This window comes from Vanellus vanellus (assembly GCF_965231255.1).
Source record: "Vanellus vanellus genome assembly, chromosome: 3".
NCBI lineage: Eukaryota > Metazoa > Chordata > Aves > Charadriiformes > Charadriidae > Vanellus > Vanellus vanellus.
This window is the reverse complement of record NC_138907.1, coordinates 19405610-19432172: the sequence shown is the minus strand read 5'-3', so window position 1 is coordinate 19432172 and position 26563 is coordinate 19405610. Positions and strand designations below refer to the sequence as shown.

Genomic DNA, 26563 nt, shown 5'->3' with positions numbered 1-26563 from the left:
AGAGCCCCTCACCACACGCGGCTGGCGGCCGGGCTGGGGGGCCGGGGCCCGGCCCCGGCGGGACAAGTGGAGGTGCGGCTCCATCCCGGCCCTTCCCAGGGCGCCGGGCCTCCCCCTGCGGGCCGCAAACGGCCGCTTCCCCATCCCCGTGCCTGGGGACCGCGCTTCCCGCAGCCGGGGGACGCCGCTCCCGGCGTGGGCGGGCGGCGGGGGGCAGCCGGGCCATTTTTTTTTTTTTCTCAATGAACGCGCCCCCCCCGCCGCTCTCCCGGACTCCGCCCGCCCCGCCCCCGTACATTTGCATAATGACGGCTGCCGGGGACGGCATTGGCTGCTGGCGGGCGGGCTCGGGCGTGATGTCAGCGCTCGCCGGGTAATGCCTGCGTTGTGGCGGGTAGTTGGAGCCGGCAAAGCCCGCGCAGCGGCGGCTCCGGGCGGACCGGCTGGGAGGCAGCCCCGCGCTCCCCGGGCGGACCGGCCTCCGCAGCGGTCCGGCCCGACATCGCGCTCCCCGGGCGAGCCGGCCCAGCCCAGCTCGGCGCTCCCCGGCGCGGCTCCGCGGCCGCCAGCCCCGCGGGCGCAGGACGGGGCGCTGCCGGCCGCCACCGCGGGCGGGTCATGGCGGGGGGCAGTCTGCCCGCCCGCCTCCTGGCCGCCGCCTGCCTCGCCCTGAGCTTGGTCCCGGGGGCAGCGGGGCCGCGGGAGAGTCCCGGCCTCTCCCGGCTGCAGAGGAGGAGCCTGGCGGTGGACTTCGTCGTGCCCTCGCTGTTTCGCACCTACGTGCGGGAGCTGGTGCTGGGGCCGCCGGGGCGCGCCGCGGCGTGGTGCCGCTTGCGGCTGGACTGCGCGCCTCTGCTTCGCGCCGCCCGCGGGGGGCTGCCGCGGGCCGCGCCGCCCGCCCTCCCCGGCGGGCCCTCTGCAGCCGGGCGGCGGCTGCGGCGCGCCAAGCAGCTGGTGTTGGAGGTGGGCGAGGGCAGCCTGCGGGACGGCTGCGCCGGCGAGCCGCCGCCGGGCTCCGGTGGGGCGCAGCTGGAGTTCAACCTCACCGAGCTCTTCGCCTGGTGGCTCCGCGCCGGCGACGGGCGGCTGCGGGTGCGGCTGATGCCCGAGCGCCGCGGCGCCCTCCCGGGCAGCGAGCGCGGGCTCTCGGCGGCCATCCGCGCCGCCCGCCCCCGCCTCCTCTTCCACGTCTCCGCGGCAGGTGAGCCGTGCGTTGCATGCCGGGCAGCGCCCCGAGCCCACTCCCGCCGAGCTCCCGCTGTTTGCGTCCCCGCGGAGCCTCCCCCACACCGCGGGCGCGAGTCCCGGCGGTGCGGTGTGCCTTCTCCACCGGGACACCCCTCCGCGCCGTAGCCCCGGTCACTTGCCAGCCCGGCGGGTGCGGGAAGCGCAGCTCCCCCGAGCAGTCGGGGCTTCCCCTAATGGCTTGTCCTTAAAGGCTGCGCTTTACCGGTGCAAAACGCATCGAGGGGCTTTTGTGGGGCTGGGAGGACTATTTCGAAAGCGCTGAGGGAATTTTACAAAATGCTGGGAGTTGACTTGTGCCACACAGCCGCAGGCGAGACCCAAAGGTTAAAGTGTCATTAGTCGAAGGAGAGCAAGATCAGGTTCTTTGAAACTTAAAAATATCATCTTAAAAAGCGAAACTTCCTCAACGTGCTGCAAGTGATTCCAAGGTTATGTGCAGGTAGACCTCAAGGAGTAGCAGAAACGTTTCCAAAGCTGGGGCTGACTGGCAAATTTGTACGGTAATGCTACCGGGTATTGGTATCAATGTTATTACCCTTCTTTATACATATAAGGTAATGGCTGACAGACAAACCTGCAAGAAGCAGGTTTTCTTGTGAGTTTCATGTATCTGGAACTGAGTTAATTTCTATCCCTTTTAAAACCACAGAGGATCCTTAGTGAACTGCATTGCATCTGCTACAGTAAGACAAGAAGTTGTACATCTGAGGAGGCTCATGTAGCACTGGTACTTCTGTGAAGAGAGAACCTGGTTTAAAATTTTTTTTGTGGACAGCAGTGATTTGTAGACAGGGTATGGGTTAGCTCTGTTACCTTAAATCAAGTCTCAGCTTTGGGCAAGTGATCAAGAAAGACTTCCATTCTGTGTGTGAGTTGTACCTTTAACACAAGCTCTGATTCAGGCTTTCCCTCTAAAAGAATATAATACCTAGAGGACTGCAGGGCCAAATAATTTGTCACAGTGAGTTAAGTTAGGTAGCTTTTATGAAGCTTTGTAGAAGTCAATGGTGTGTCCCTGAGTAGCCACCTACTTAATGGACCACAGAATACATTTAAGTAAATTCACAAGAGGTGAGAAGTCAGTGCTGGGCTTTGAATATGAAGTTGGAGCAACTGATTTTTGATGCTCAGCTGAAAAGCTGGGCCAGCAATTTGAATAACTACAAACTGAACCTGTCATCCCTTGCTGGCTGAAATGAAAATTAAAGCAGACTGTCAGAGCAGGCTGGGTGTGAGTTAGCCTTACACTTGAGGCTGAAGTGAGATACCTGGGCTAGCTCTTCTTGTGTTAATTCTGGCAGGGATAACGCAGAGGTACTGTCTACCACAAGGTGGCTAGGCGAAGCCAACACACTCTACCTTCCAGCAGGTCTTGCCTTGCTACACTGCAGTAAAAAAAAAAAAAAAGATAATTAATAAATATTATAGACACCAAACCCTGCCATCTCTTTTTTTTCTGCTTGAGGAATTTCTTGTGAGTAGCAGTTATTGTGCTTTACAGATCTCCCTCTTTGGCAGTGAAGATACAGCCTTAGCTTTTAGTGCCACCTTAACTGTGGTGTTTATAGCAATAAGGGAGCTGGAGGGCATGCAGTTGTCGGTTGGAGGTGTGATTTGATTTATTTATTTATTTATTTATTTTTTAAAATCTGGGTGAAGGGTATACATGTGAAGTAACAGGTGCTCTGATCTTGTGAATACAACACAGATGGAGCTTTAACCAAAGTTAGTAAAACATACAGGCTCTGGATGTTGTCTGTTATCTTGTTGAGAAGACATGCATATTTTTCAAGATAGATAAGTAATAGTTAGCTATACCCCTGTAAAATCGTGTTGGAGACAAGGCTCTACTGTTCTTACTGCCAACAGTCGTGCAAAGACAATCATAGGGGATGCAGGAATAGGAGCAGAAGGAACGTGGACCTCACTTACCTGCATCACAGTAATAACTGCTCCTAGCAGCTGTTCATAATCTCCTGTAAAAATTCTAGTCTCTAATTCTACACCAAGGTTGCTAATGTGCATAAATTGTGTCACTACAAAATTGTATCTGTGCCTTTTTAGCAATGACACCTTAGTGTACTTATACTTTTATGTGGCTTTGCACTAGATTTGTAACATGGGCTTGTTTAAAAACATTAAAAATCCATTCTTTCTGCTTTGCAAGGGTGCTGCCTATATGAACACCGCGTGTCACTGCCATGCTTAAATTTGTGCCGTGTAGCCCTGCCGACAGCAGGATGTGCTGACACAGTGATAACAGCATGGACAGCATCCACCAGCCCATAAGTGTGCAGATTCCAGCAATTATTAACACCATTGAAGCTAATGTGTATAGGGCTTAACTAAAGCTCTTCCTAAGGCAACTGAGCCTTTCCTTCATTGCTTAAGCTAATTGGAAGTGGATTTCAAACAACACAATCCTCCCATCAACAATGTAAAGCTGCTTCACTTATGTTGACATACTTAGATTATTTTTTTTTTTTTTATGCTGGAGGTGCCCAGGATTGCAGTACTTCTCAGGAAGAGATCTTGCTAAATTATTTTTTGCCAAATTATTCTCCGTGTGAATGGAGAATGAATTATATTTTAGGATGAGAAAAAATTGCAAGGGGCTGAATTCCCACTGACCTTAAGGGTGACAACAGAGTCCTGTAAATAATGCTTTATTCTCTTTAACTGTTATGCTCTCTGATACTGACTCAAAGATATTTAACTGGAGTGAACCTTTTCCCTTTTTAACAGCACGTTTGCACAAAGTGTAAAGCAATTTGTCTCAGTGTTTTACGGAACAATTAGTAAAAGATGTACTTACTGGACTGCTGTTGTTTAACAGACAAACCATAAAGTTTACAGGAATTTCTACAGGGCTCTCCTGCAAATGCTTCAATACCCAATTTATCTCACACACTCATCCTCATGGGAACAGAGCATCCTACAAGAAAAAGCTTCCATTTAGAGAAGCTGTGGTTGTCAGTTCATCTACCATTTCTGTGTCAGCTTGGCCTTTTCAAAATCGGGTAAGAGAGAGTTTTCCTCTCTTGGAAGTGCTTTCAGACTTAATACCGGCTTCTCCTTCCCCCAGTGCTTCTCTGGGACAAAAATCAAATTAATTGAAATAATTTCTCTGGAAAAACACACAACAAAAAAATGCAGAGGAAGGGAGAGGCGAGCTCAGAGAGGATCGCAGTTCCGTAAATTTCCCATATTTTAGGTGAGCCTCCCAACTACCAGGTTGCTGTTGACTTCACTGTCGTTGTCTTTGGTTTTGACTGGAAATTCCACCCTACCTCCAGGGAAACCTTTCCCAAAAGAGTTTAATCAAAACCCGTACATTGTCATGGGAAACTGAATAGCTAGCGAACCTTTCCGTCTGAAGACTCCTGGCTGGTTTTAGTTCTGGTCTTACAGGACTGGCTATCTTGTGTCAAAAGACACAAGTGGGTCTCTGTAGCAGTGTGCTCTCTGGACAGTTTATTGAGTGTTCTTGGAAAAAATCCTAAATTGTCTCTATATTGAGACTGTCAGTTAAAGAACTGTTTCAGTATCAGCACTGATTGCCCCTTGCATGACTGATCCTGTGCTGCTGGGCTAAAATTACTCCCAGGACTTTTCAGATCAGATAGGGTATTGTGCTTGGGAGGGCCTTCCTGGCAAGCCCATCCCACAGATAAGATGGTGTTGGTGGGCCAGGTTTGGGTTAGTCCAAGGTGAGTGCTCTACACTCGCACAGGCTCCACGGTGATCCAGAGCCCTTGCATCCTAACCCTGCATTGGCGTTTGGATTTTGTCATGTTAACGTCACAGGTAGCCAATCCACTTACTGCAGGGCACAGGAGCTACAAATGTTGCTAAATAGATTTCTTGTGAGTTTACTCAGGAAGTTTAATAAGCTGAAGTGGCCATAAAATAACTTCCCGTGAGAACTAATTGCTACTTACATATGCAAAGGTGGGAAGCATATGTTAAAAAGGGGCATACAGGGATGAAAATGAGTCATTCCTCCCTCTAAAGGTCAATGTACTTTCATTCATGAAATAGATTTAACATTCCAATTATATTTTTTAAATAGCAATGCATAACTTTTCATCCTCTGGCTAGGCGAAATATTACTCCTGCACTGTGGCCTTCATCTAAAATTTTATTAACTTGCCACATGTATTCTCCCTGAAACTGTCTGCATTCACTACATACCAATGCTATTACAATGCTGAGGCAATTAAGCTTTACATCTTTAGGGTACTACTACCATGTACCTGAACTCATTTGCAGGAGGAACCCTTTGCCTAAAGATTAGAGAGAACTTCAGACTAGATGAAAATGTGGTTTTGAAAGTGGACATTTTGTAAATGAAAGTCAGAGCTCCAAGCTGAAAAGACTTGTAAAGTCTGCAGGATTCTTTCTGCATATTTCAGAGGCCCTACCATTTGATCAAGAGCTCTTAGTTGTACTTTTCTTTTGTTATTTTTTGGTTTTGTTTTTCTGCTTTCAAAGAACAAAGTTGGAAGTTGTGCCATAATGAGCAAAAAACTGGCAAAAGATGTCAGTCACTTTCCAGTTTTTCTCTCATCCTTGACTGTATGCAACATCTGAGATCTGATCTTGCTCTTCTGATAAATCAGTGGCAAAACTTGGTGGATAAGACTGAGGCATTGCAGTAGGGCTTCTGAAAGGTTTCCATTTTAGTACAAGTGGTTTTGCTCTTTTCTGCTGGGGTTTTGTGCTTTGCCTCAGCTATCAGGCCAGCTTTGCTAGTCCAAAGCTTAAGGACAGGCTTGAGTTGCGCTTGAATTTGCTCTAGAGATGACATAGTGCAAACTGAACTTTTCCTTTTCTGCCCTTGGGTTGTTGTGGGTGCCAATGTGCTGCATGCTGATTACCAGTTGCTAAATGAGAACAAATCCTAGGTGTGCTAGGAGCATCTTTCCCAAGCCATCCTGCCCTAGTATTAGGTCTGTAGCAGCTCCCTCCAGACCACCAGTCACTGGCACTCTCCAGAAATGTGAATTTAGTTAATCTACAGTGCCTCTTCTTGAACTGTATATGCCTCTTGAAGAGGAAAGGAAACCGATTGCCTAGTGATGGGTTTGCCTGGCTTTGTGGGCAGCACGATCCCTGGTCCTGCCCTGTTCCTGGCCAAGTCACTTACCTTCTCCATCAGCACCAAGGAAACTTGCGGCAAATGACTATAGACTGATGGTGCCTTGTTCACTATTTCCATGCTGACCACAACATTTTAGGGCTCTGTAAATATGTTAGCATATATTTGGCAGATAATGTTAGAAACGATGCTCAGTCTTTGAGCAGTTCATGGAAAACATACTATGACTGCTATTGCACACGGTTTTGCTTGGACCAGAGTCACGTGGTGTTCCTGCTCTTCAATAAGTGTCAGGATTATGTACAATATGTTTATGATTTCCAGGTATGTTTTCTGCAAATTTTGTGTATTTTAGGCCCATTGTTCTTACGTATGTTCTTATTCATAAACATGTTCAGTAAAATATCCATAAACAAACACCAAAAGGGGCACAAGTATCAGTTTATTATTTTTTTTTTTATTTGAATGAACATTTATGGCACATTTTAAAAAGATGTTTTCTCTAAACTTGCTCTGCTTTTATTTCCCCATATTTAAAACGAAGGAATAAATACCTACATCAAAGAAGTGCACTGGGAGACTTAAATGCTTTATTATACAAATGCAGAGAAATACTTCAAAATCAAAGGTGGTTTTGCAGCATCTGATTGAATTGTATCCTGAAGTAATCTGGTCATTTGGTTCACTGCACATCTCACATGAACATTACATGATAGGAAACAGCATCTGTGTTTGTGACGATGTTCGTGAATTAACTAAAAAAAGTAGAAAAAGTGAGAGGAGATTGGCAGCATTTAGCACTTACAAAATGTCCAAATAAATGAGCCTCATCATAGTAAAGAAGGTATCACCTTTTCAGTATATCAGTGCTAGCTCTTTTGGGATGATGATGTTTTGTGAGTCCAAGTTGTGATTTTCTTTCCAAGCATCAACAAATGCAGTGCTGTGCCTGGACATTTCCTGTCTTTAATTATCATACCAAAGCATCTGTTTGGGCTACCCAGAACTCGAGTACTGAGACTAGAAGATCTACTTTTTGGCACAAGTCATTTACCTGACTGCAAGCAGCAATTCACATTGCCTGCTTTCCAAATCTCCTTCTATCCACTGAGCCACAGCATGTTTCCTGAGAAGCCACTTCTGAGCTCAGTGGGGTGGCTGAGACCGCAGCGCTGAACTGAGAAAGGTCCTTTATGAAATATGCCACATTTTTCTTGCTTCTCTAATTCAGAAAAATTTGGTTGGAGAAAAATGTCATGGAAGCATAAATGCAGATTTGATAAGTCTGACCTTTCTTTTCTTGCGAACAATAAATGTCAGAAAGCTTAAAATGACAAGCTGGAATGGCTGGAGGTTATTTATGTGTTTAAATATTTAGGCAAGAAACACATTTTGAGACTAAAGTCTAATTTACATGAGTATTTTGATTTATGACTAAGGCGGCCGAGTAGCTTCATGGTTGTCACTATCCTGCTTAGCATGGCTACTCAGAAATTCCCTGTGACAGCATAGATAGGACTTAGATATCTCTACTTTCAGAAGCTATAAACTGTCAGTTGTAGTGAAGGAAAATCATCTTCACTTGTTAGTCCTGTAGGATCTTCAACGTGTGGTTGAAGTGTTCTAGCTATATCCAGTAGAAAGAGCTGGTGGCCAGCTGCAGATAGACTGCAGGCTAGTTTCTAACAACAGGCATTTTAAAGAAAATGGTAAACTCTTGAACAAAGACGGAATTGAGCATTGAAAAATAGGTACTGAACGTAAAGTGATCCTTGTGGTGTGAAAACAGTGTATTGGTTAATAAAGTGTATTTGTTAGTATTTTGCATTTATTTTTCCTTTTGCCAAAGAACTTCAGTGTTTTACAAAGGGTAGCTGCAAGAATCGAGTTCTGCTTTGACTTCCAACTTAATTATCTTGTAGGATTGGGTCTGTCATCAGTGTCTACGGCAGAGCGAGCAGGGAGGAGGGGAGAATCACATGAGGAACTGGACTCGGACAAGGGCTTGTATATACACAGCTCTGCCATTGACATGTTGTGTGACATGAAATACTTCCCTTCGTGGCAGATACTTCCTTTGCAAAGCAAGGGTAGTTTTGACTGCTTTTGAACTCTCTTGGTACAAGGTGCTGGGTTTTTTTTTCAGATTGCTGGTACTTTTGCTTTCTAAGAACGTCAATAAAGACAATAAGGTGCAGGGTGAACTATGAGATTTCTAAGGGAAAAGCCTGAACAGCCCACCATATTGATTTATTTGCGTCCCTGCAGTGCTGACCGTAGGACTGCTATTCCCTTCACTTCAGCGGTTACAAACTTCTGAAACTTAAAAATGGCATCAATTTTGTTTGATGTTACAAGGGATTGAGTTTCTGGGTTTAGAAAAATTATGAGCTATGCCTTTGACTGTTAAAGCACCACCCTGTCTTGAAGCTAAATGGTAAAATTTCGATTTGCTATTTGAATATTTTGTGGGACTTCAGCCAGGGTTACTTGGAGCCCCATGAAATGTGAGGGAGAGTGGGATAGGCTATGGTTACTTTGCCGGTGGCCAGCTGGCCAGGGTGCATTTAGCAGCTGCAGCTGGGCATCATCTCCATTCGCAGGGAGGAGCTGCAGGTGTTGGCTGCTCTTGGCTAGAGGGGGCTGCTGAGCAAACCGAGTGCTGGCTGTCCTGGGAACGGTAAACGCAGAGACGGTGAGAGAAGGTTTGTCCTTTAGGGTTTTCTTCTTAAGGTATCGGAAATTAACACAGAATGGGGGATCAGAGATTGTTTAAAACTTCAGTGGCCTGCTTGTTTCTTCCTGGATTACAGATGGCAAAGTGGAGGTACTAGGCAGGAACCTTTTATCTAGATGGTTCTAGAAATGTGGGCCATCCCCTTTATAACTCATCTCTGGCAACCCTTCAGTTCAGTTTGCAAATCTCAAAAGTCTTTCAGTGATAGTCCATTATTTACATCAAGGCAGAAGAACTACCTTTCCTGCCCAAACAAGGGCATATGCTAGATTCATTTCGGACTGGGAATTCCGCTGTAGCAGAGCATTGGGAAGAAAGAGGGGCAGGCTCTTTCTGCAACCTTCTCCCCATTTTCTTACTGACAAGCAACTCTCTCTGGTCTCATATCTTACCAAACCTTCTGATGAAAGAAAACCATGACTCTATCTCTGAGTTGCAAGCTGGGCAAAGGGAGAGAAGACGGTTCTGCGTAAGGTAAAGAGCAGTGAACGCTTGGTGGTGAATGTAGGGGGGAAAAGCAGGGATACTGCAGTAATGAGGTTGGGAGTACAGTGTGATACGGCCATGTGTGGATTCTCGTGCAGTGTATTTCTTACTGTCTGTTAGGAAGGGGTAATACTAGTCTAGGTACATACTGAATGATGTGCATCAGTAGGCATATCAGAAATGGTGTTTCTCCATATGTCATTCTCTTTTTGGGACTTTTATGTTATTGGAGATTTCTATCCAGTGCAGTTTTGAAAGCTCATGTCATTGTTCTGAATGCAGTCACTGTTGTGCCTGTGATACGCAGCTGAATATATGGGACTTCACCTATTAGAAATCTGTGGTGATCCTTCAGAACTCTGCAAGTTGCAGCAGACCTCTAGTTACAACTTGTACATTGGCATTCGCCTGCTGTTTCTACTGGCCTGTTAAGTAACGGGCTATCTCAGATGCATCAGAATGTCTGGGCTTTTTATAGCCTCTTTCATGTTAGATTCTCAAAGTACTTTAAGCCTTATCACCCTGGTGACAATGCTAAGCATTATTATATCTATTTTACAGAGAGATCGTAGAAGCTAGGGATGGAAAAAGCATTATTTGATTATGTTAGACTGCAAGTCCTGAATACAATTTTCTCATATAGAATATACTAAATAGTGATGTCTCGCTCTGTTTCAGCCAAAAGGCCAAGAAAGAACAAGAAATTAGAGTTGAGAGGCTCGGTAACTCACTGGAAATACTGCAGAGTTATTGGCAAAACCACCTTTGAGTCTTCTCTGTTCCACACTGTGTTTGCAACACTTGTCTTTCAAATAAATCTGGTTTTGTCACATTCCATGCTTTTAACAATATTGTTTGCTTTTTATTTTTGGGAGCATCTGTGATCTGCCGAGCCTCTCCCTATCTTTAGAAATCTCCCTGTGGCCTTTCCGTTTGTAGGGCAGCGTATGTCAGCATTAGAGAAAGTGATGCAATGGTTATTTCTGAGGGACATTCCATTATTGATGCTAATTAAACTTGAAACTAATGAGAAAGGATTACTTTTCAGGGCTGGAGAGGAGGCCAGGATAGTTATTATAGGTTAATTATTCTTCTAAAAGACTCAGTTTAAGTAACAATTCATTTTGTCAAGTTTTTTTTCTTATGTTGTACAAGAGCCTTGTTTGAAGAGGATTCGAAATATAATTGCTGCACTGACCTCATCTAGCTCTCAATCAGTAATATCTTTCCATCAGCAAAAGGTTAATAAAATCTTTAAGGAAAGGAATTCTGTGCCTTATCTATGTGTAGACAATTCAGAATAGGTCTCCCTGCAAGTATTTCCTATTACCCTTCTGCATTATTTCCTTGGCATACTTTTTAGATTTGAAAAATGTTGTATTCCATAAAGCTTCCAAATGTCCCTGTTTTGCAAAGCAACCATTACATTACAGAGACCAAGAGTGAATCTAGTCAGGGCTGGCTTGAAGGTTGGTACATAAGTAAGAACTTGCTTCCCTTTGTTTTTAAAGGACTAGAGCCTGTGGTCAACCTTAAAAATCTCTCCTCACTTTACAGGGCACTGGCGTGTCCATGTGATGATTAGTGTTTGCTGAGTGACCTAGGAAAGGAGGAGACGAGGCTCATTTTACATAAGAGCCAAGGTCTCCTTCTCACTGGGAAGCACTATGGCTTTTGCGGGGGAAGGACACACACAGGTCCCCTTTGCTCCTTCCCAGCTCTCATGTTGTCACTTTTTTCCTCTTGGCTCTTTGTAGAGATGAGCAATGGCTTCAGACTGTTGCAATGCTGCACTCCAAAAAGGGAAAGGGAGAGCTGGATTAGCGATATTGTGAGTGTGGAAAGCTGAATAAAATGTTTGTGGACAGGGAGGATATCAGTCTTTGTTAGCTGCAAATGTTAGGGCAGCTTATGTGCTCCATTAACCAGTCGCCTGATGCCTTCTGCTAGGGCACCTGCTTTGCAGATATATAACTCTTGTATTAATGTGAGGGGTGTGAAGGCAAATGTCTGTTTTTGAAGGTGATGCTCTGAGCAACAAGGGCTCAAATGGATGTCGGGGGGTTCCAGCTTAGGAAAGCCCCTTGGTGCTAGGGTGATGTACCTACTAAGCGCACATTACAATCTGAAGTGCGACACAGTGTCTTAAAAGGGCAGCATTCACTAGTCCTGAGTTCAAGAAAAGAGTTAAATCCTCCATTTGGGCAGTGGTATCAAGTTCAAAGATAAAACATCCTCTGAGTAATCACTCTTGCCACAGGACTCTGCTTAGGCCAAATCATAGGATTTTTGTTAATATTTGAAGGGCTGAGTCCCTTTGGTGGTTAAGGTTTTAAATCACACGAAGATTGATCAAAAGCCTAATGTTTCCTTCTCTGCCTTGCTGCCTACTGTCCTTTATCTCCTGAAACAAAGCAGCATTAACTTTTAAGATCTGATTCAATAACATTTTATGGATAATAATTACAACTGATATTAAGCCTTCAGCAACCAGTCTGTACGGAGACTTAATGTATTGAGGTTTATTACCAGTGTAACCTATCTTTTTACATCGGTTGTAAAGCAGTATCAACTATACCGATACGAGGAAAAAAAATATCAATGAACTATTTGCCTCTGCTTCTCTACAGGGTGTTCATATGCTTGCCACTTAATATTGCTAGCACGGTGGGAGTTTGCTGGTGAGGAGTTCTTGTTTACAGAGTCTGTTTGCGCAACTGCAGAGTTGTGATGAATGAATGAATGAATGAGTGGATGAATGAGCTACAGCAGTCCTGTGCAGGGAAAAGGGATCCATCAGTGGATAGACCCTAGGGACCAATCGATCATCCTTTCCCTTTTAGTAAGTGTGTGAATTCAAAATTTTCAGAGATGCTATTTAGAGACGATGTCCGCAACTTCCTCTGAGGCTTATTCCAAAAATGGAAGTTCTTGAACGTGTGAAACTTCTTTAGGCAACCCGTATTGGTGATTTTTTTATTTCAGAAGTTTCCCAGTTTCCCCGATCTCATCAGGACATAGTTGTATGTATACATGTCATAACTGCTTATGGAAATGGACCCTGGACCAAACTGAAGATCAGGTTGAGCAGAAGAAAGCTCTGGTAGTTTCTAAGTCCTGAAGTGCTGTGCATAGTGATCTAATATAAATTATAATATGAGCAAAGAAACTTGCCCTAGCTTCCATACAGGGTCAACAGGGGAAGTTCTATTGTGTTGGTACTGAAAAAGTCACCTGAAGGACCCAGGACTGGGTCCTCGCTCAGCTGAACCTTGTGATGTTCATGCGTCATTAACTGTAAGTGTACTATATAGTTACCTTTTTTGCCTTGCTCCTCCTCATAACTTTCTGTATAAGGAAACCTACCTCCCTGGTAAGTTCAAATAAGATGCTGTCTGCTTGTGTCCTTTTTGCCTTTTTGATGGGAAACCAGAAGGGAATTCTAAAGTGCTCTGGGAGCTATGTGGAGGCCTTGCTTTGACATCTCTAAATATGTGAGTAATGGGGTGCTTAGAACTGATTTTACGTGTGATGTATGCTCAACAATAAGGAATCACAAATTGTGGGCAGCAGAGCTTGGAGAGGAGAGCTGCTCAACAAGATTAATGGGAAGGGAGACCTTTAGTGTAATGAAAGACACAGTTCAGGCTTGAAAACAGACAATGACACACTAGATCGAGTCTTGAGGAGTTGGACAGTCGGGTTTCCTCTGCAGGCAGTAATGCTATGCATTCTTAGATCCCCTTCCTATGTCGGAAACATAGAACAGCTTTGAGACAAATGCACTGTAATTCTCACTTCAACCATGAGTAAGTACACTGGTAGACCATAGGATCAGGTTGTCTAAGGGTTATCTGTCACGCTGGTGATAGGGATATTGGAGGAGACTTAGAAATTTCTTTTTGTTCTAAGAAATGCAGGTCAATGAGAAAAACAGGATGAGACTGCAGTAGAACATAGCTGGGTCTGAGCACTGAGGGGTTTATTTTACAACTAAAATACAGTTATTCTAAGTATCTCACTGAGCATGAGGTATAAGGTTAAGGCTGAAGTCAATGAGATGCTCCTTCGATCTCATCTAGCCAGATTTTCCTATGCAAGTGAAACATAATTAAAAATTTTAGGTCCCCTTTCAATTAGATAGTTAATAAAAGTTTAAAGATGTATTTTATTACTAGTAGAAATCTCAAGTTTAAAAGACAACAAATAACAGTGTTTTTATTGGAAATAATACAAAATCCAACCAGGTGAAAGTGTAGCTCATCTTTCCTTTCCAGTTCACTGTAAGTTGCAAGCTGTTATTAACTCTGAATATCATAACTAAGGGGGTATGAGCAGGGAGCAGAGTTAGCAAAATGTTAGTGGAGCTGGCTACAGGATCATTGTTATGACTGCAACTGTTATTCTCTGTCTCTGACAAGGATAATAGTGTGTAGGAATGAAGCCAGCAAACATGTAAAATACATCTGAATATAGAGGACAAAACAGCAAATAATAACTGGACCAGTAATCAGATGCAGAAGGCCTTATCTGTAAGTACAGTGGCTTGAAAGATGGCAATGCTGGTAGGTAAACATTAAGAGGGCTATGAAGCTGAGAATAAATAGAGCAATATCCTCTAAACAGTAAAGAGCTGGAGCATAAGACCCTGGAAAGACATTCAAGACTTATTGCTTGAGAAAGATCCCTAAAGCTGTCAAGCAGATGTGCAGCTGGTAAGTAGATGACTCGCTGGGACGTTGACTGAAATGGTAGAAGAAATAAATCAAAGGGGATTGCATTAGTGTAACTGAAGGCAGTATATTACTTTTCTTTGAAGTATAGTGTCCTGTGGAGAAAGCAATGACTGTCATCCCATAAGAATGATCAGACTGAGTGGAGACAAGTCCCAGATTTAGGCTGTACCATAGGCAGGGGTTTCTCTTCCATACAATCATAATTTCCAGGTTTTCTTGAAGGCGTTGTACCAGAGTTTGATGGGAGGCATAAGGGGCTGATTCTAAGCCTGCTGAAGCCAATGGCATCTTCTTGTTGTACACCTACTCCACTCTCCCGCTCTCACGTACGGCCAGGCTGGGCAAGAACCACCTTTCCTGCTCTTTGCTCTCAGGCCGTCTGCTGTGAGTGCACAGGGAGACACAGCAGACCTCATTTTTGTGTGTCAGAAGATAAGAAATAGAACTTCTTTTCAATCTGGCGTTTCTTATCAGTACTTGGTCTAGATGGTAAGCAAAAGAAGACATTGGTGCTAAGCTTAGGGACCAAGCCAGTATTATCTGTGCTGTCCTTATACAGGCTACATGCGCATGTGAGATGCTGAGAGCCCTTGTTCTTGAATTCTTATTATTTTGTGGAAGGGACTTTGGGGCATAAACTGTTCCATTGTAGCATGGGTGTCAGCTATTAAACACCTCTTGCTGTAGCCAACTCTTAGACCTTTGGCGTCCTATGTCTGGATTTTGAGTTGAACAACAACAAGGGAAGCATCAGCCCAGTAAGTGGAATGAGGGAGTAAGAGCATCCTAGTGCAAGCAAAGGGAAAATCGTCAGCTCCCCAGAGTCCAGTGACAGGAGGAAAGCACTTGTCAGACTTATCAGAATATGCCTAAAGAAATGGAAGGTTCTGATAGTCACCTCTTAAAAATGTTACATCCACTCTTTATTAAGCATCACATCTCTGAAGACCTAGTTTCATTTTTTTTACCTTTACTTAAAATGACATTATGTTTGATTTACCTCAAGGTGCTGTAGAGCACAAACAGACCAGGTGGGTCTCCTAACCAAGGATAAGCAGCCTTCCCCTATACTACCCTGCCTCTGCTACTGTGGTCATGCCTTCGTGATAAGGCACTTTTACATGGTATCCCAGACTTGAACTTAAAAAGGTTACAGTTTTCCCTTTCTGCCCCATGAAGTTCTCAGTATGTGGTACTAACATTATTTCAAATACATGTTTGTCACTTAGAAGTGTGAAAATAAGTTATTTTTAAAAATAAGGTAAAAGGATTGGAAGGGAAGATATGAGGCAATATCCTCTCTGAAAAGAAAAAGTCAACTCATTTGAGATGTCTGTCTGAATGGAGAACAATTTTTACTCAAGACGGGACAGGAAATGTCTTGTTGCTGCCTCTAAAATCTGTTCCAAAGTATCTGGGATAGTCAAGCCTATCTGCAAATATAAAGACCTGAAGTGTGATCTTGTTTTTTATCACCACTCTCATCCTGTTCCCCAGAAACACTTGGGGGTGGATGGGGTCCAGATTAAAATGCTTAAGGAAAGGAAAAATAATATGAGGGTCAGACTAGAGTATATTAAAGCCACATCAACAGAATTATCAGAAGGAAGAGTAGGCAAAGTACGTAAAACATAATGAAAACTTTTATCCAAACTAGTTTACAACCAACATGGAAGTGCCTCTTAATCTCCTGTGTTAGTTCAAGCTAGAGTAATTCAGAGATAAGTCTTTTCCTGGTCTCTAAACCGGTCCAATGATTGTTCCTTTGGAGTAACATCCTGGGAAACATCTGTTTTATTTGTAGTTTTGATGTCATGGTAAGACCAAGACTTCTCTCTTATGGGTGCACTGTGAGCCGTCTTAGACAGTATTAACTTGTATTCTGCCTCAGGATTTTCATGCAGATGCTCTCAGAAGAAAAACTTTATATGGTGGTTTTTGAACTGCTCCAGGCATGTCCCTAGCCTAGCAACAAAAGCCTGGCTTTCAAGGTAGCTTTGAGGGCATGGTTCTCTGTCTAGAGCCTCATCACTGACCTCCCAGCTCTCGTCACTGCTTCACTAAACCCTGTCTCCAGGGTTCCATTATCATAGAATAGTTTGGGTTGGAAGGGATCTTTAAGGTCACCTAGTCCAACCCCCCTGCGATGAGCAGGGACATCTTGAACTAGATCAGGTTGATCAAAGCGCTGTCCAACCTGACCTTGAATGTTTCTAGAGATGGAGCACCTACCACCTCTCTGGGCAACCTGTTCCAGTGATTCCCCACCATCATTGTAAAAAATCCTGGAGTGATCGTTTTGTCTCTTGAGGATGGAATTGTGCAAGGTCTGGAAGCAGTTCTGTTTTCTCTGGGTAAAACGCAGCTCTCTCTTGCCACTCTGTAGCATTTCTTGTTGGTACAGATTCCTGGGCTCACACACAGGGAGTTTCAGCTGTTCCTTACCGTGCGTACCCAAGAATAGGGACGGTGCTTGACTCTTGGAGCTACAGTTTCACGAGAAGCTCAGTTTTGAATATCACCTCTGTAAAAAGCTGCAGGTAAAAGGCCTTCTGGATCAGGGCCAAAGCTAGAGCTAGAGCTGCAGAGGAGCAAGCTCAGCTCTTAATGATTTGAATCTCACCTGCAGACACCAGTTGGGTTTTATTTTCCAGACAAACCCATTTATTTGGTTGTATGGTTTTAACAGAAGCTTCTCTGTTAAAGCCTTTTTTTTTTTTTTTCTGTCTGAGCAAGCTAAATGCTGTATTAGGATTCTGTACTACAGCAAACGGGAATCCCTTCACAAAACGACCTCTTCCTCTAATAAGTCTGGTTGTGGTGGAAGTTGTACCTTGCTGTGACTGACGATGTCATGACTCGGTCCTATGCAGATCTGCCTTGATGGGAAGGAACCTGTGGAGGAAGTCCAAGTTCTATTTTTCATATTGCATTTCTGACCAAATAACTCTTCTCCCAGTGTGCTCCAAGTAGCACTAGATCTGTGACAAACCTAAGGGAGGTTACACAGCAAGGGGATAAACTACTAGCTTGTTACCTTTTTTGCTGGCTAAATGGAAAATAAAGCAGGCAGCTGTACACTTTGAAGTGGAGAGAGGTGAGGGCAGTTTCAGTGTTTCACAATCAGCCATTATCATCCATAAAATGAAGAGTTACTTGTTTTTTAAGCTGATGTCTTGATAGTGAGGGACTTAATTTTTCACCAGTATTCATTCTTATTCCTGTGCTATTCAATAACGGAAGGTGGTTACTAATATATTAAACAACTAGGATTTCACCTGTTAACCATTTTCCTTGAAATGCAGTTTTTAAAATCAGAGCTGTTGGTGAGGTCAAAACAAGTAAGGCTGACACCCAAGATAATGACAAATTGCGAGAGTTGAGAGTGGTGGCAACTGAAGTTTTGTGGCAGTTCCACAGTCTTTCATGATCCTGATTTTTTCAGTAAAATAATGACATCAACGAACCTTGCAATCTTGCTGAACTGGTAGGGAATAGAAGCGAATTTGGCTTTCTCCCTAAGGTGTTACGCTGAATAGGTTGTGCTGTAATCTGTGTCGTTTGGAAACATCTCTGATACTGCAGGGAAGATAAGAAACTCTCGCCTCCTGTTTTCTTTAGTCTTGGAACACTTCACATAGTTCACTTTGTTCTTTTCTGCCCTGTTTTGGGGGTCTGATGTAGTTTACCTGTCAGTCCTGATAAACGCGTGCCACTACACCAGTTAAAACCAGCAGTGAGTCACAGTCTGGTCCACCTGCCCAGCCAGTGCTTGGCAACAGGTGATGCTGGGTGGCATTGCCAGCAGTGCTGCTGTAGGCCTATGCTCTAGCAGGTGAGCTTCCCCAGCTCACTAAAGCTCTTGTGCCCCAATGGGAACTGTATGTCTGTAATAAAACGTCAGCTGAGCGGTACCTGAAGATCAAGGCTTTCCTTTCTACTGGGATGAGATAAGTGAAGTGTGAACATCTATACCATTACGGTTTGTCTTAGAAGCTGCAGGTCAGTTTCTCGGCACACTGAAAACTTTAATGAGTTTTGTCTTTGCAATTCCTAAACAGGTCCAGAAGTCCCTTCCAACCTCAACCATTCTGCGATCTTTGACTGCAGACATCATCAAATAGGATTCGGCTAGGCTTTTATAGGGCAGCTTGCGCTGTGGTGTGTTACCCTGTGATACGCATTCTGAACTGTATTACTCTGTCTTTTCATGAATGCCAGCAATCCGAGCATCTCTGCTTGGAATATTGTGCTCGGATTTACGGTACTCTGCATACGTGATTGCTCACCATGCACATCAGCAGAATAAAGCAGTGTCTCTCATTAGGAGAGTGACAGATTTTTGACAGGATCATCGAATCCCAAGTCATGCATGAGTTCCCTAACTGCTTTAGGGCACGGCTTTTGGGTATCTGGTTGTTTCACAGGACTAGTATTTGGTTCACTCGCAGAGACAGCAGGTCAGCCCATTGACACCTGCCCACTCTGTTAACAGACCAGTGAATCCACTGCTGTTTAATATTTGTATGATAACACAACACAGTTGAGAACTGAGTTATAAAACGCAGGTCACTCGGTAGATGCAGCAGTCAGGGAGGGAGCCCAAGGTGACAATGAAACAATTCAGATCAGCACGCGGGGGCATTGCAGCTGTTTGTGCTCTAATTGCATCTCTCCAGATGTTCCTGTGATGTGCAGTAGAAGCCAAGCAGTCTCTAGACATAAACATATTTCAGTGTTCAGCTTTCCGAACACTCTTCTGTGGTCTGTAGAGAAGAGAATTTAAGGACCTAAGCCATTTCATCTTCTGTGCTGTCAAATAAACTCTGTCATTCTGAAGTAACATTTCCTGGGTATATTTTTTTGGGAGATTTCTTTTCACATTAAGATCAGCAAAAGCTCTTTCTGGAAAGCCTGATTAAAAATGCAGTTCCTCCCAGGAAAGAAAAGAAAATAACATTTTCAGCATCAAAAGAGATCACAAAATTATCATGAAAAAATGAAATGAATTTTGAAGATTATGCATTGCAGGAAAGTAGGTAAAAATGACCTCAGGGTTTTCTGCTGTTTGTAAAGTAGTTTGTGGCTTTTTGAATAGATATCTGCTAAGAGTATAAGTGACAAAGCCTCTCGGAGACCAGAAGTGTATATATTGGGATTAGCTTCAAAAAATTGATCAAGATAGCTAATTTCTTCATGAGATTTATCTTTGTCTGTATATTTAAAAATACCCAAAAAAACCCAAACAAAACCCCAGCAAAGGCCATAAGTACCTGCTGTTTCTTTTCAGCTCCATGCTGTTAGTGTTGCTGGGAACTCAAACACAGATGGCTTCCAGCTCTGCAGACCTTTGCCTCCCAGGAACAGACGGGGGCAACGGCAAGTCAGGCTGTGGAAGTACGAACACCGCTTTCCGACGTTGCTCTTTTGAGCTGGGTTGTGTTCTTCTGCAGTGGTATAATTAATCACATAACTGCCCACATTATACTTGGGTCTTAACTCTAGAGGAAAAAATAGAGAAAATTTCAGGAAAAAGAGTCATTTCTCCTTTGCTGTTTTTACGTTGTACAAAGGGTATAGAAGAAAGAATTCAGTGGTTTCAAATGTTACCTCCTATATTACATACAACCAAAACCTTTCAAATGGTGTCCTTTTTATAAATAACTGTCCAGTCCAGACCTTTAGAGAAAAGGGAATCTGGCAAGATAGTCACCATTTTGCTTTGACAGTCTGAATTCTTTGCAAGACCTTAGCATTGAACACTTCTCCAGCTCTAGTCTAACCTTCATCTGTAACTAACCCCTCTTCTGTGTCCTCCTCAAACATCCTTTCAGATGCACATAGCTTTCACAGGAATAGAAAATGTTTATTGTTATTAACAAAAAATAATGATGCTTCCCCAAGGCCCACGTTTTTTCAACAACTTTTATTAAGTGTGTTTTGCATCCTGAGGGTGTACCTAGCATTTCAGCTTGGAGCAATGCATTACATACCTGGAACACAATGGTGACTGTCTTTCCAGTGTCTTTCATCAGTCATTTAAGATGAGTTGTGTAAAATCCAACTGACCCTTCTGTAATAACTAGGGGCATATAGCTTTGAATTGTCATTTTGATAAATTTTGGAGTATTGGCAGTGTTATGGGCTAAGGAGCCAGGCATCCAAGCCTTTCATCTGTCAGTGTCATTATGAAATACCTGAAAAGAACAGGGGGAATGTGTCCTAGCGATTCGATAAATCTTATCTCCATGAATGAGTGGATTTTGTGCGGTTTCATAATCTACTGAACTCTAATAGCCTATATCCTTTGCTTTAAAAATAGCTGTTTAGAACAAGGTGTTTGATGAGTCTGTGTATTGTTTTTCTGCAACCCCTTAGATTTTTTTATGTCAATGAATGACTTTCAGTGGTGAATGCCATAGCAATTATTGACCTATGTGGTACATGCATGGTCTTAACAATTTATCGTGCAATCAAAACTAATTTTTTACTGGATGGATGCATCATCAGTTGCTTCCCCACATTTCTGTGTAGGATATAATACCAAAGGCAGGCAGAACACTTTTCACAGTAGCATTGCAAGGAGGAATTCAAAACTAGGTGAAATTGCTTTTGTTGTATGTGTTACCAAATAAAATGCTGGGTTTAGTGTCCTATATAATGCCTGCCACACGGTTGGGGCCTATACCAATCATTTAGTGCAATCTAAGGACCTATTGTGTTTTATAGTTTCCAATATTGACTATGTGTCAGTTATAGCACAAATTAAAAGTTGAGTTCATAGCTTCACATGCCATAGTTTAAATGAAACACAAATAACAATGATACTTGAAATTAAAATAAGCTTCAGTGATAAGAAAGGACAGTTAGTGGAAGCCCAGTGGCCTTTTTCTACCCACTGTAATGGGATTTCACAGTGCTTTCAAAACCAGTCCCACCAAGTAAATGACTGCTGATGGGGGCCATTTTTCAATCACTACAAGATAGATACTTAGCTCTGGTGAGGTCTGACTCTTGGTTTGCCAGCTCTGTTACCATTTCTTTTCTTTTTGGGAGAAGGCAGGCGAGGAGAGGAAGAGTGGAAAGAAGAGGAGAGAAGGTAGTGATGCTGCCTTGCTGTTAGTATGTGTTAGACTGTCATGCAAGCTTATTTTCCAGACACAGGATGTTTCTAGCAAAATGGGAATGGACTGCAAATGCCAAAACCCAAGTCCATACATAGGAATTCCATGTGAAAAGACCCTGGCTTCTAGCTAAATGGTTTATAGGGTATCAGATTAGGAAACAGCCCATTATTTCAGTTATATTAGGTGTATCAAACTCTTACTAGACTATTAACTGTTCCCCAAAGTTTCATGTTGGGTCATCATGACCACTCTTCGGTATTGAGACCAGGAGACAGTGTCCTTGTGAGATATTTTGTCCCAAAGAAGTTGCAGGAGTTGGGCAGAGGGCAGGGAACAGTGAAGGCATCCGTGTAAAGAGAGTTGTAAGCAGATGTGATAGCACAGGAGTGACCTGCTGGGCTTCCAGGTGGGAATGAGAGTTTCTATCTCAGTTATTGTTTCTTTTCTGTTATGGGGAGATACTAGAGTCAGGAATGGTTAGTAAGCTTCAGGTTTATTGTGCTTATATTTCACGGCCATGGTAAGTGCCCTTGTGCAGTGGATGGCGGAGGTTTCCAGGTACTGCCTTGTGTTTGAGGAAAGATCCCGATTCTCCTAATCAACTTCACATAGCACTGGTGGAACAGGATGAGTATCTTCTACCAAAGATAAGGTTCTCCCATGCTCTGAAAGCCTGGACAAACAGCACTTTGTGATATGTACCTGGACAAAACATCTGGGACAAAAAATAGAATCTTCCCCAGGAAAAGAAAGAAAGAAAGTACAGTGGTGTCATTTGAGAGAAGATTAAAGCTGAGTTTAACATAGCTTCATCTTAAGTCAGTGTTAGTTAATATAAACACGACTGTGTATATATTTTGCACTAATTCAACTTGTTTTTAACTGACAGCTTAGATTTGCGTGACTGTTTTCAAAAATAAGGCTGCCTAGTTTGATAATGAATGAAAAGTTCATGGAGTAAGTTAGTAGTAAAAAGCAAATTGACCTGTTATTTTGAATACAATGTAAAAAAGGCTTGACATGAGAGAAATATGAAGAGGCACCAGCAGTATTCTGACAATGCTGATGAATGGCAGGTGGCCGCAAGCCTGACTGCTTCTTTTTGGTTGCTGCTAGTGATTCGCAGGCAGGTGGGTGAGAATGTTAAAGGCCTGACACATGGAGTGACAGATACCCTTAGTGCTTGTGTGAGCAATGCAATGGCATGTCTTAAAATAGAGCCAGCTGCATGCATAATTAAGGAGAAATAATTGCAGTGCACTTATGTAAATTATCTTGTGCTGCTTCTCCTCCCCCCTCCACCCCCCACCCCCCCAATGTTTCCATCAGGAAGGTCCCCTCATCAAAGACTCACCTGATCAGTGAGAAACACTAAAATATTATGTTTGGAGAAAAAAAATAGTTATTGCCTTTAAAAGGATAAGAAAAACATAATATGATAGAAACATGTGGATCCAAAGTATATAGAGTCAATGTTGGCAATCTGGCAGTTCGTTAAATGAACAAAAATTAATTTTAGAAACCTGCATGTGAATTTAGTGGTTCCATCATTCTTGCTGTCTTGTAACTCAGATAAATATCTCATGTTTCTGCTAGCTGAAATTCTGCCTACATAAGCTTTTTTCATTCAGCCTGTTAGAATCATTCTGGCAATACATGACTGTGAATTTAACCTCATTTCTGTTTGTACTAATTATGTTATATTGTATTTTTACTTTCTTTGGGAGCAACACAAAAACTCTATTCCTTATGTCATGGTTTTATATGTCTCCCAGATGACTGTTCTGGATGCATCTGGAGTATTGTTTTCAATAAAATATTCTTTCACTCCCCTTTGCTCATATCCCCCTTTCTTTATCAATCGAATAAAACTCTGTATATAGCTGTAACAAATAACTGTATTTCCAGGTCACTGGTGACTGCATGGATCCAATTCAAAAACAGTAGTCAAGAAGCTGGTGGATATATTTCACCGCTTGGAATGTTTGCAAGAAATTCGCATTGGCCATTCACTTTTCTCAGTATATGATTGATCAAATAGCACAGAATATAATTTTCAAAAGCTCTGATGCACCTTAGGTTCCTAAATCCTGGACTTCTTTGTGGAGCTGTAACACAAATAGTGGTATGACCAGCTCCTGTCTCTGAAACCTCATTCTTGCTTTTATAGGATGATTTTTAGGAGCAACAAGGAATTGAATCACCCTTAGCTCACACAGTCTTTGGACTCTGCTGAGACTGCTACACAGAGTGGAAGCTGTGGTGGTGATGGTCTTGGGGGAGTGAACAATTGCCCATTATGCTTTTCACTCAACCTGGTGTTAAATATTGAATACGCCACTTGGCAGCTACCAAAAGTCGATTGTTTGTAAGTATCGCTGACCTAGGCTGGATTTAAGCTCATGCAGTTTGTTTCCTGTCTCTGAATACTTTCTGGAACGCAAGAAGTTTACATGCAGTGCTGCTGTCCAACAAAAGAGAAGCCATCTCCCTGCAGAAATTCATCTGCTTTCCCTTAGGAGGCAATGCAACAGGGCAAGGAACAGGGAAGGCAGCAAAGCAGAAAAAAATGGCATAAATCAGGAGATGCACATCTGCTCATCCCGTGCTACGTTTTATAATCAAAGCCATGGAAAAAGTAAAACATCAAGTAATATATGAAGCATGACCATTGATTTCTACTTAATAGTCTCTACCCTTTTCTCACTTAGGGACAGCTAAATTCAACATATTTGTGGTTGTCTGTACAGCAAATGCTGGAATAAGCCTTTCCCTGCTCCTTTTGTGTTGCAGCGTCCTAAAATGCAGAGCTTGTGAAACTTCAGAGTGTATTTGAGAAAGATATAACGTGGTGCAATCATGTGAAACTCCAAGGTGGGAAGAGTTCCTCTTACGCAGCAATTATCAAGTAAATCTATTCAGTGGTTCATCGACCTCACTGTAAAGTTGATTACTTCTCCTTGGAGCCATTATTGTTGATCTGTGCATGCAACTGTTTTTGAGTAGTGGGTCCAGGGAAGAACATTTTCCCTTGAAAGCTGGCAATATATTGAAATAATTGAGCCACTGTGTAAGTGCAGTATATTGTGGATATGGAGTAGTAACTCCTGAATGAATACAGAGCATGGAACTACTAATACCACGTTTTAGTACATGATATGGTGTAAAACATATCATGTGCTAAAAGATATGATGTGCTAAAAGCTACTGAAAGGATTTAAATGCTGTATTTCAAACAGGCATCTTATAGTACTCTAATATTATAGGAGCCCAGATCACAGTGCCTATAGAAAATGTTGCCCAAAACTTTCCACTTATAATGTTATTTCATTGCTTATCATTTTCAGTCTTTAAATCTTGAGAAAAGAGAATTCTTCATGCTGATCGTCTGCCAAAGACTCTTTTTGAGTAATGTTTCAGCTAGGACATCTTATCCTCTCTCAAAATAAGCATATTAAGGTATTTTACTATGGGAAAACTTGAATTCTAAAGAAATTACTCCCTGCACTCTTTTTGAGTTGAGGAAGATGGAGCTAGCGTTGCAATGGAAGGACTTGAGGGTGGTGGGGCACTGGAACAGGTTGCCCATGGAAGTTGTGGATGCCTCATCCCTGGAGGTGTGCAAGGCCAGACTGGATGGAGCTTTGAGCAACCTGGTCTAGTGGGAGGTGTCCCTGCCCATGGCAGAGGAGTTGGAACTAGATAATCTTTAAGGTCCCTTCCAACTCTAACCATTCTATGGGTAATGTCAGCAATAGCAAAGTCTCACTACTTACAAGAGTATAAGTAAAACACGAGGAAAAGTTTTGCCAAGTCATCCTTTGGACTTCCGAAATGTTGGCAGCAATTTTAAATCTATGTATTGATTAAAAGGAATCGCTTGTTCAATAAGTAAAATCTACAACGCTCATATAAACTGTATGCCAAATTTCCCCATCGCATGCTGATTGTTAAATCTTCGAATGTAGTTGATATGTGTCTATTTTAGGAAAATATAATTGAGATGGATCCAATGAATTTGACAGCATCAGTTTAACCAATTCCTAACGTTTGCTTGGTGTTGTGTGTGTGTTTTAAGGTTGGAATTAAGTGAAAGGGCAAAAACGTCTCTGTTAAGGACATCTGCATATACTAATGAGATTAAAATCAGTCAAATAAGTAGTCTGTTTAAAAAAAAAGAAGTCAGGCTTCCATCTGGTAAAATTTTCTGAAAATTGCACCCTTGAACTGCAGGGAAAGAAACAGTTTCTTCAGAAAGGAAGTTATTTTTGTGGTGTGTTTGCCTACCTGTCAGTGTTCCCTGCATGTAACTGTGACACAAAGTACTTTCCCCCCCCTGTTTTTTGTTGAGTTAGATCTGACACTCCATTTGCCGCAAAGTACAAGAATATGGACAGCTTCTGCTGTGTTGAAGAGCAAAGGATCTTAAAGGTCACTGCAGCCATGGACATTGCTTCTTCCTATTTCAGATAATATTAATCTATTTCAGGTATGCAGAACTTCATGAAATGCTTTTCCAAAGCTTTTAGGTTTTATTTTACCATTTTGAAGTATGACTTATACTGTATTTTTCATTTGATATAGATAATCTCTTTAAACAGCTCTAATAACTGAAGCAACTGAAAGTTTATGTCCTCACATGTTCAATTGCCTGTTCACGTACTGAATTTGTCTTTAAGAAAATTGGAGCCCTAAGATAGATACTAATAAATTAACCCAGTTTCTAATCTTCCTACATGCTTTTAAATAATATATTAGTCCAGGAATTATTTGGGCCTAAGTATTAGGCATTAATGTATAAATTCAGTGTATAATTCATTAATCAGATGAATAATTTCTAAAGTATCAACAGAAGTAACGAGTGTCTTAAGGGACATATGTTTATATGCATATGGACACTATAATGTATAAAATTATCATCCTAATACCCTATTGTGATTTGTGTTTGATACAAATACTGCACACAATGTAGCAGAACATTCGCCCTTGCTCTCTGCTGCCCTCTTTTTTTTTCTTCTTTTTTTTTTTTTTTCATATTTTTTCCTTCTGTTGAAGCACATAGATGTGGCCTAAAATAGACTGAAGACTCTAGAGATTGGGATAATCAGCCATATAAGATAAACTTTTA

At 42.6% G+C, this 26563-nt stretch overlaps 1 protein-coding gene across 1 annotated transcript in view; it reads left to right on the top strand.

Annotated features, from left to right (window-relative positions):
* Nucleotides 1–1101: 1101 nt before the first annotated feature.
* ALK (ALK receptor tyrosine kinase) overlaps nucleotides 1102–26563 on the top strand; it is a gene marked incomplete at both ends in the record, with an annotated part of 320185 nt that continues 294723 nt past the window's right edge. The window contains one exon of the mRNA XM_082481002.1: nucleotides 1102–1208. Within this exon, the coding sequence (XP_082337128.1) occupies nucleotides 1102–1208 (107 nt within the window). The remainder of the gene's footprint in view (nucleotides 1209–26563) is intronic.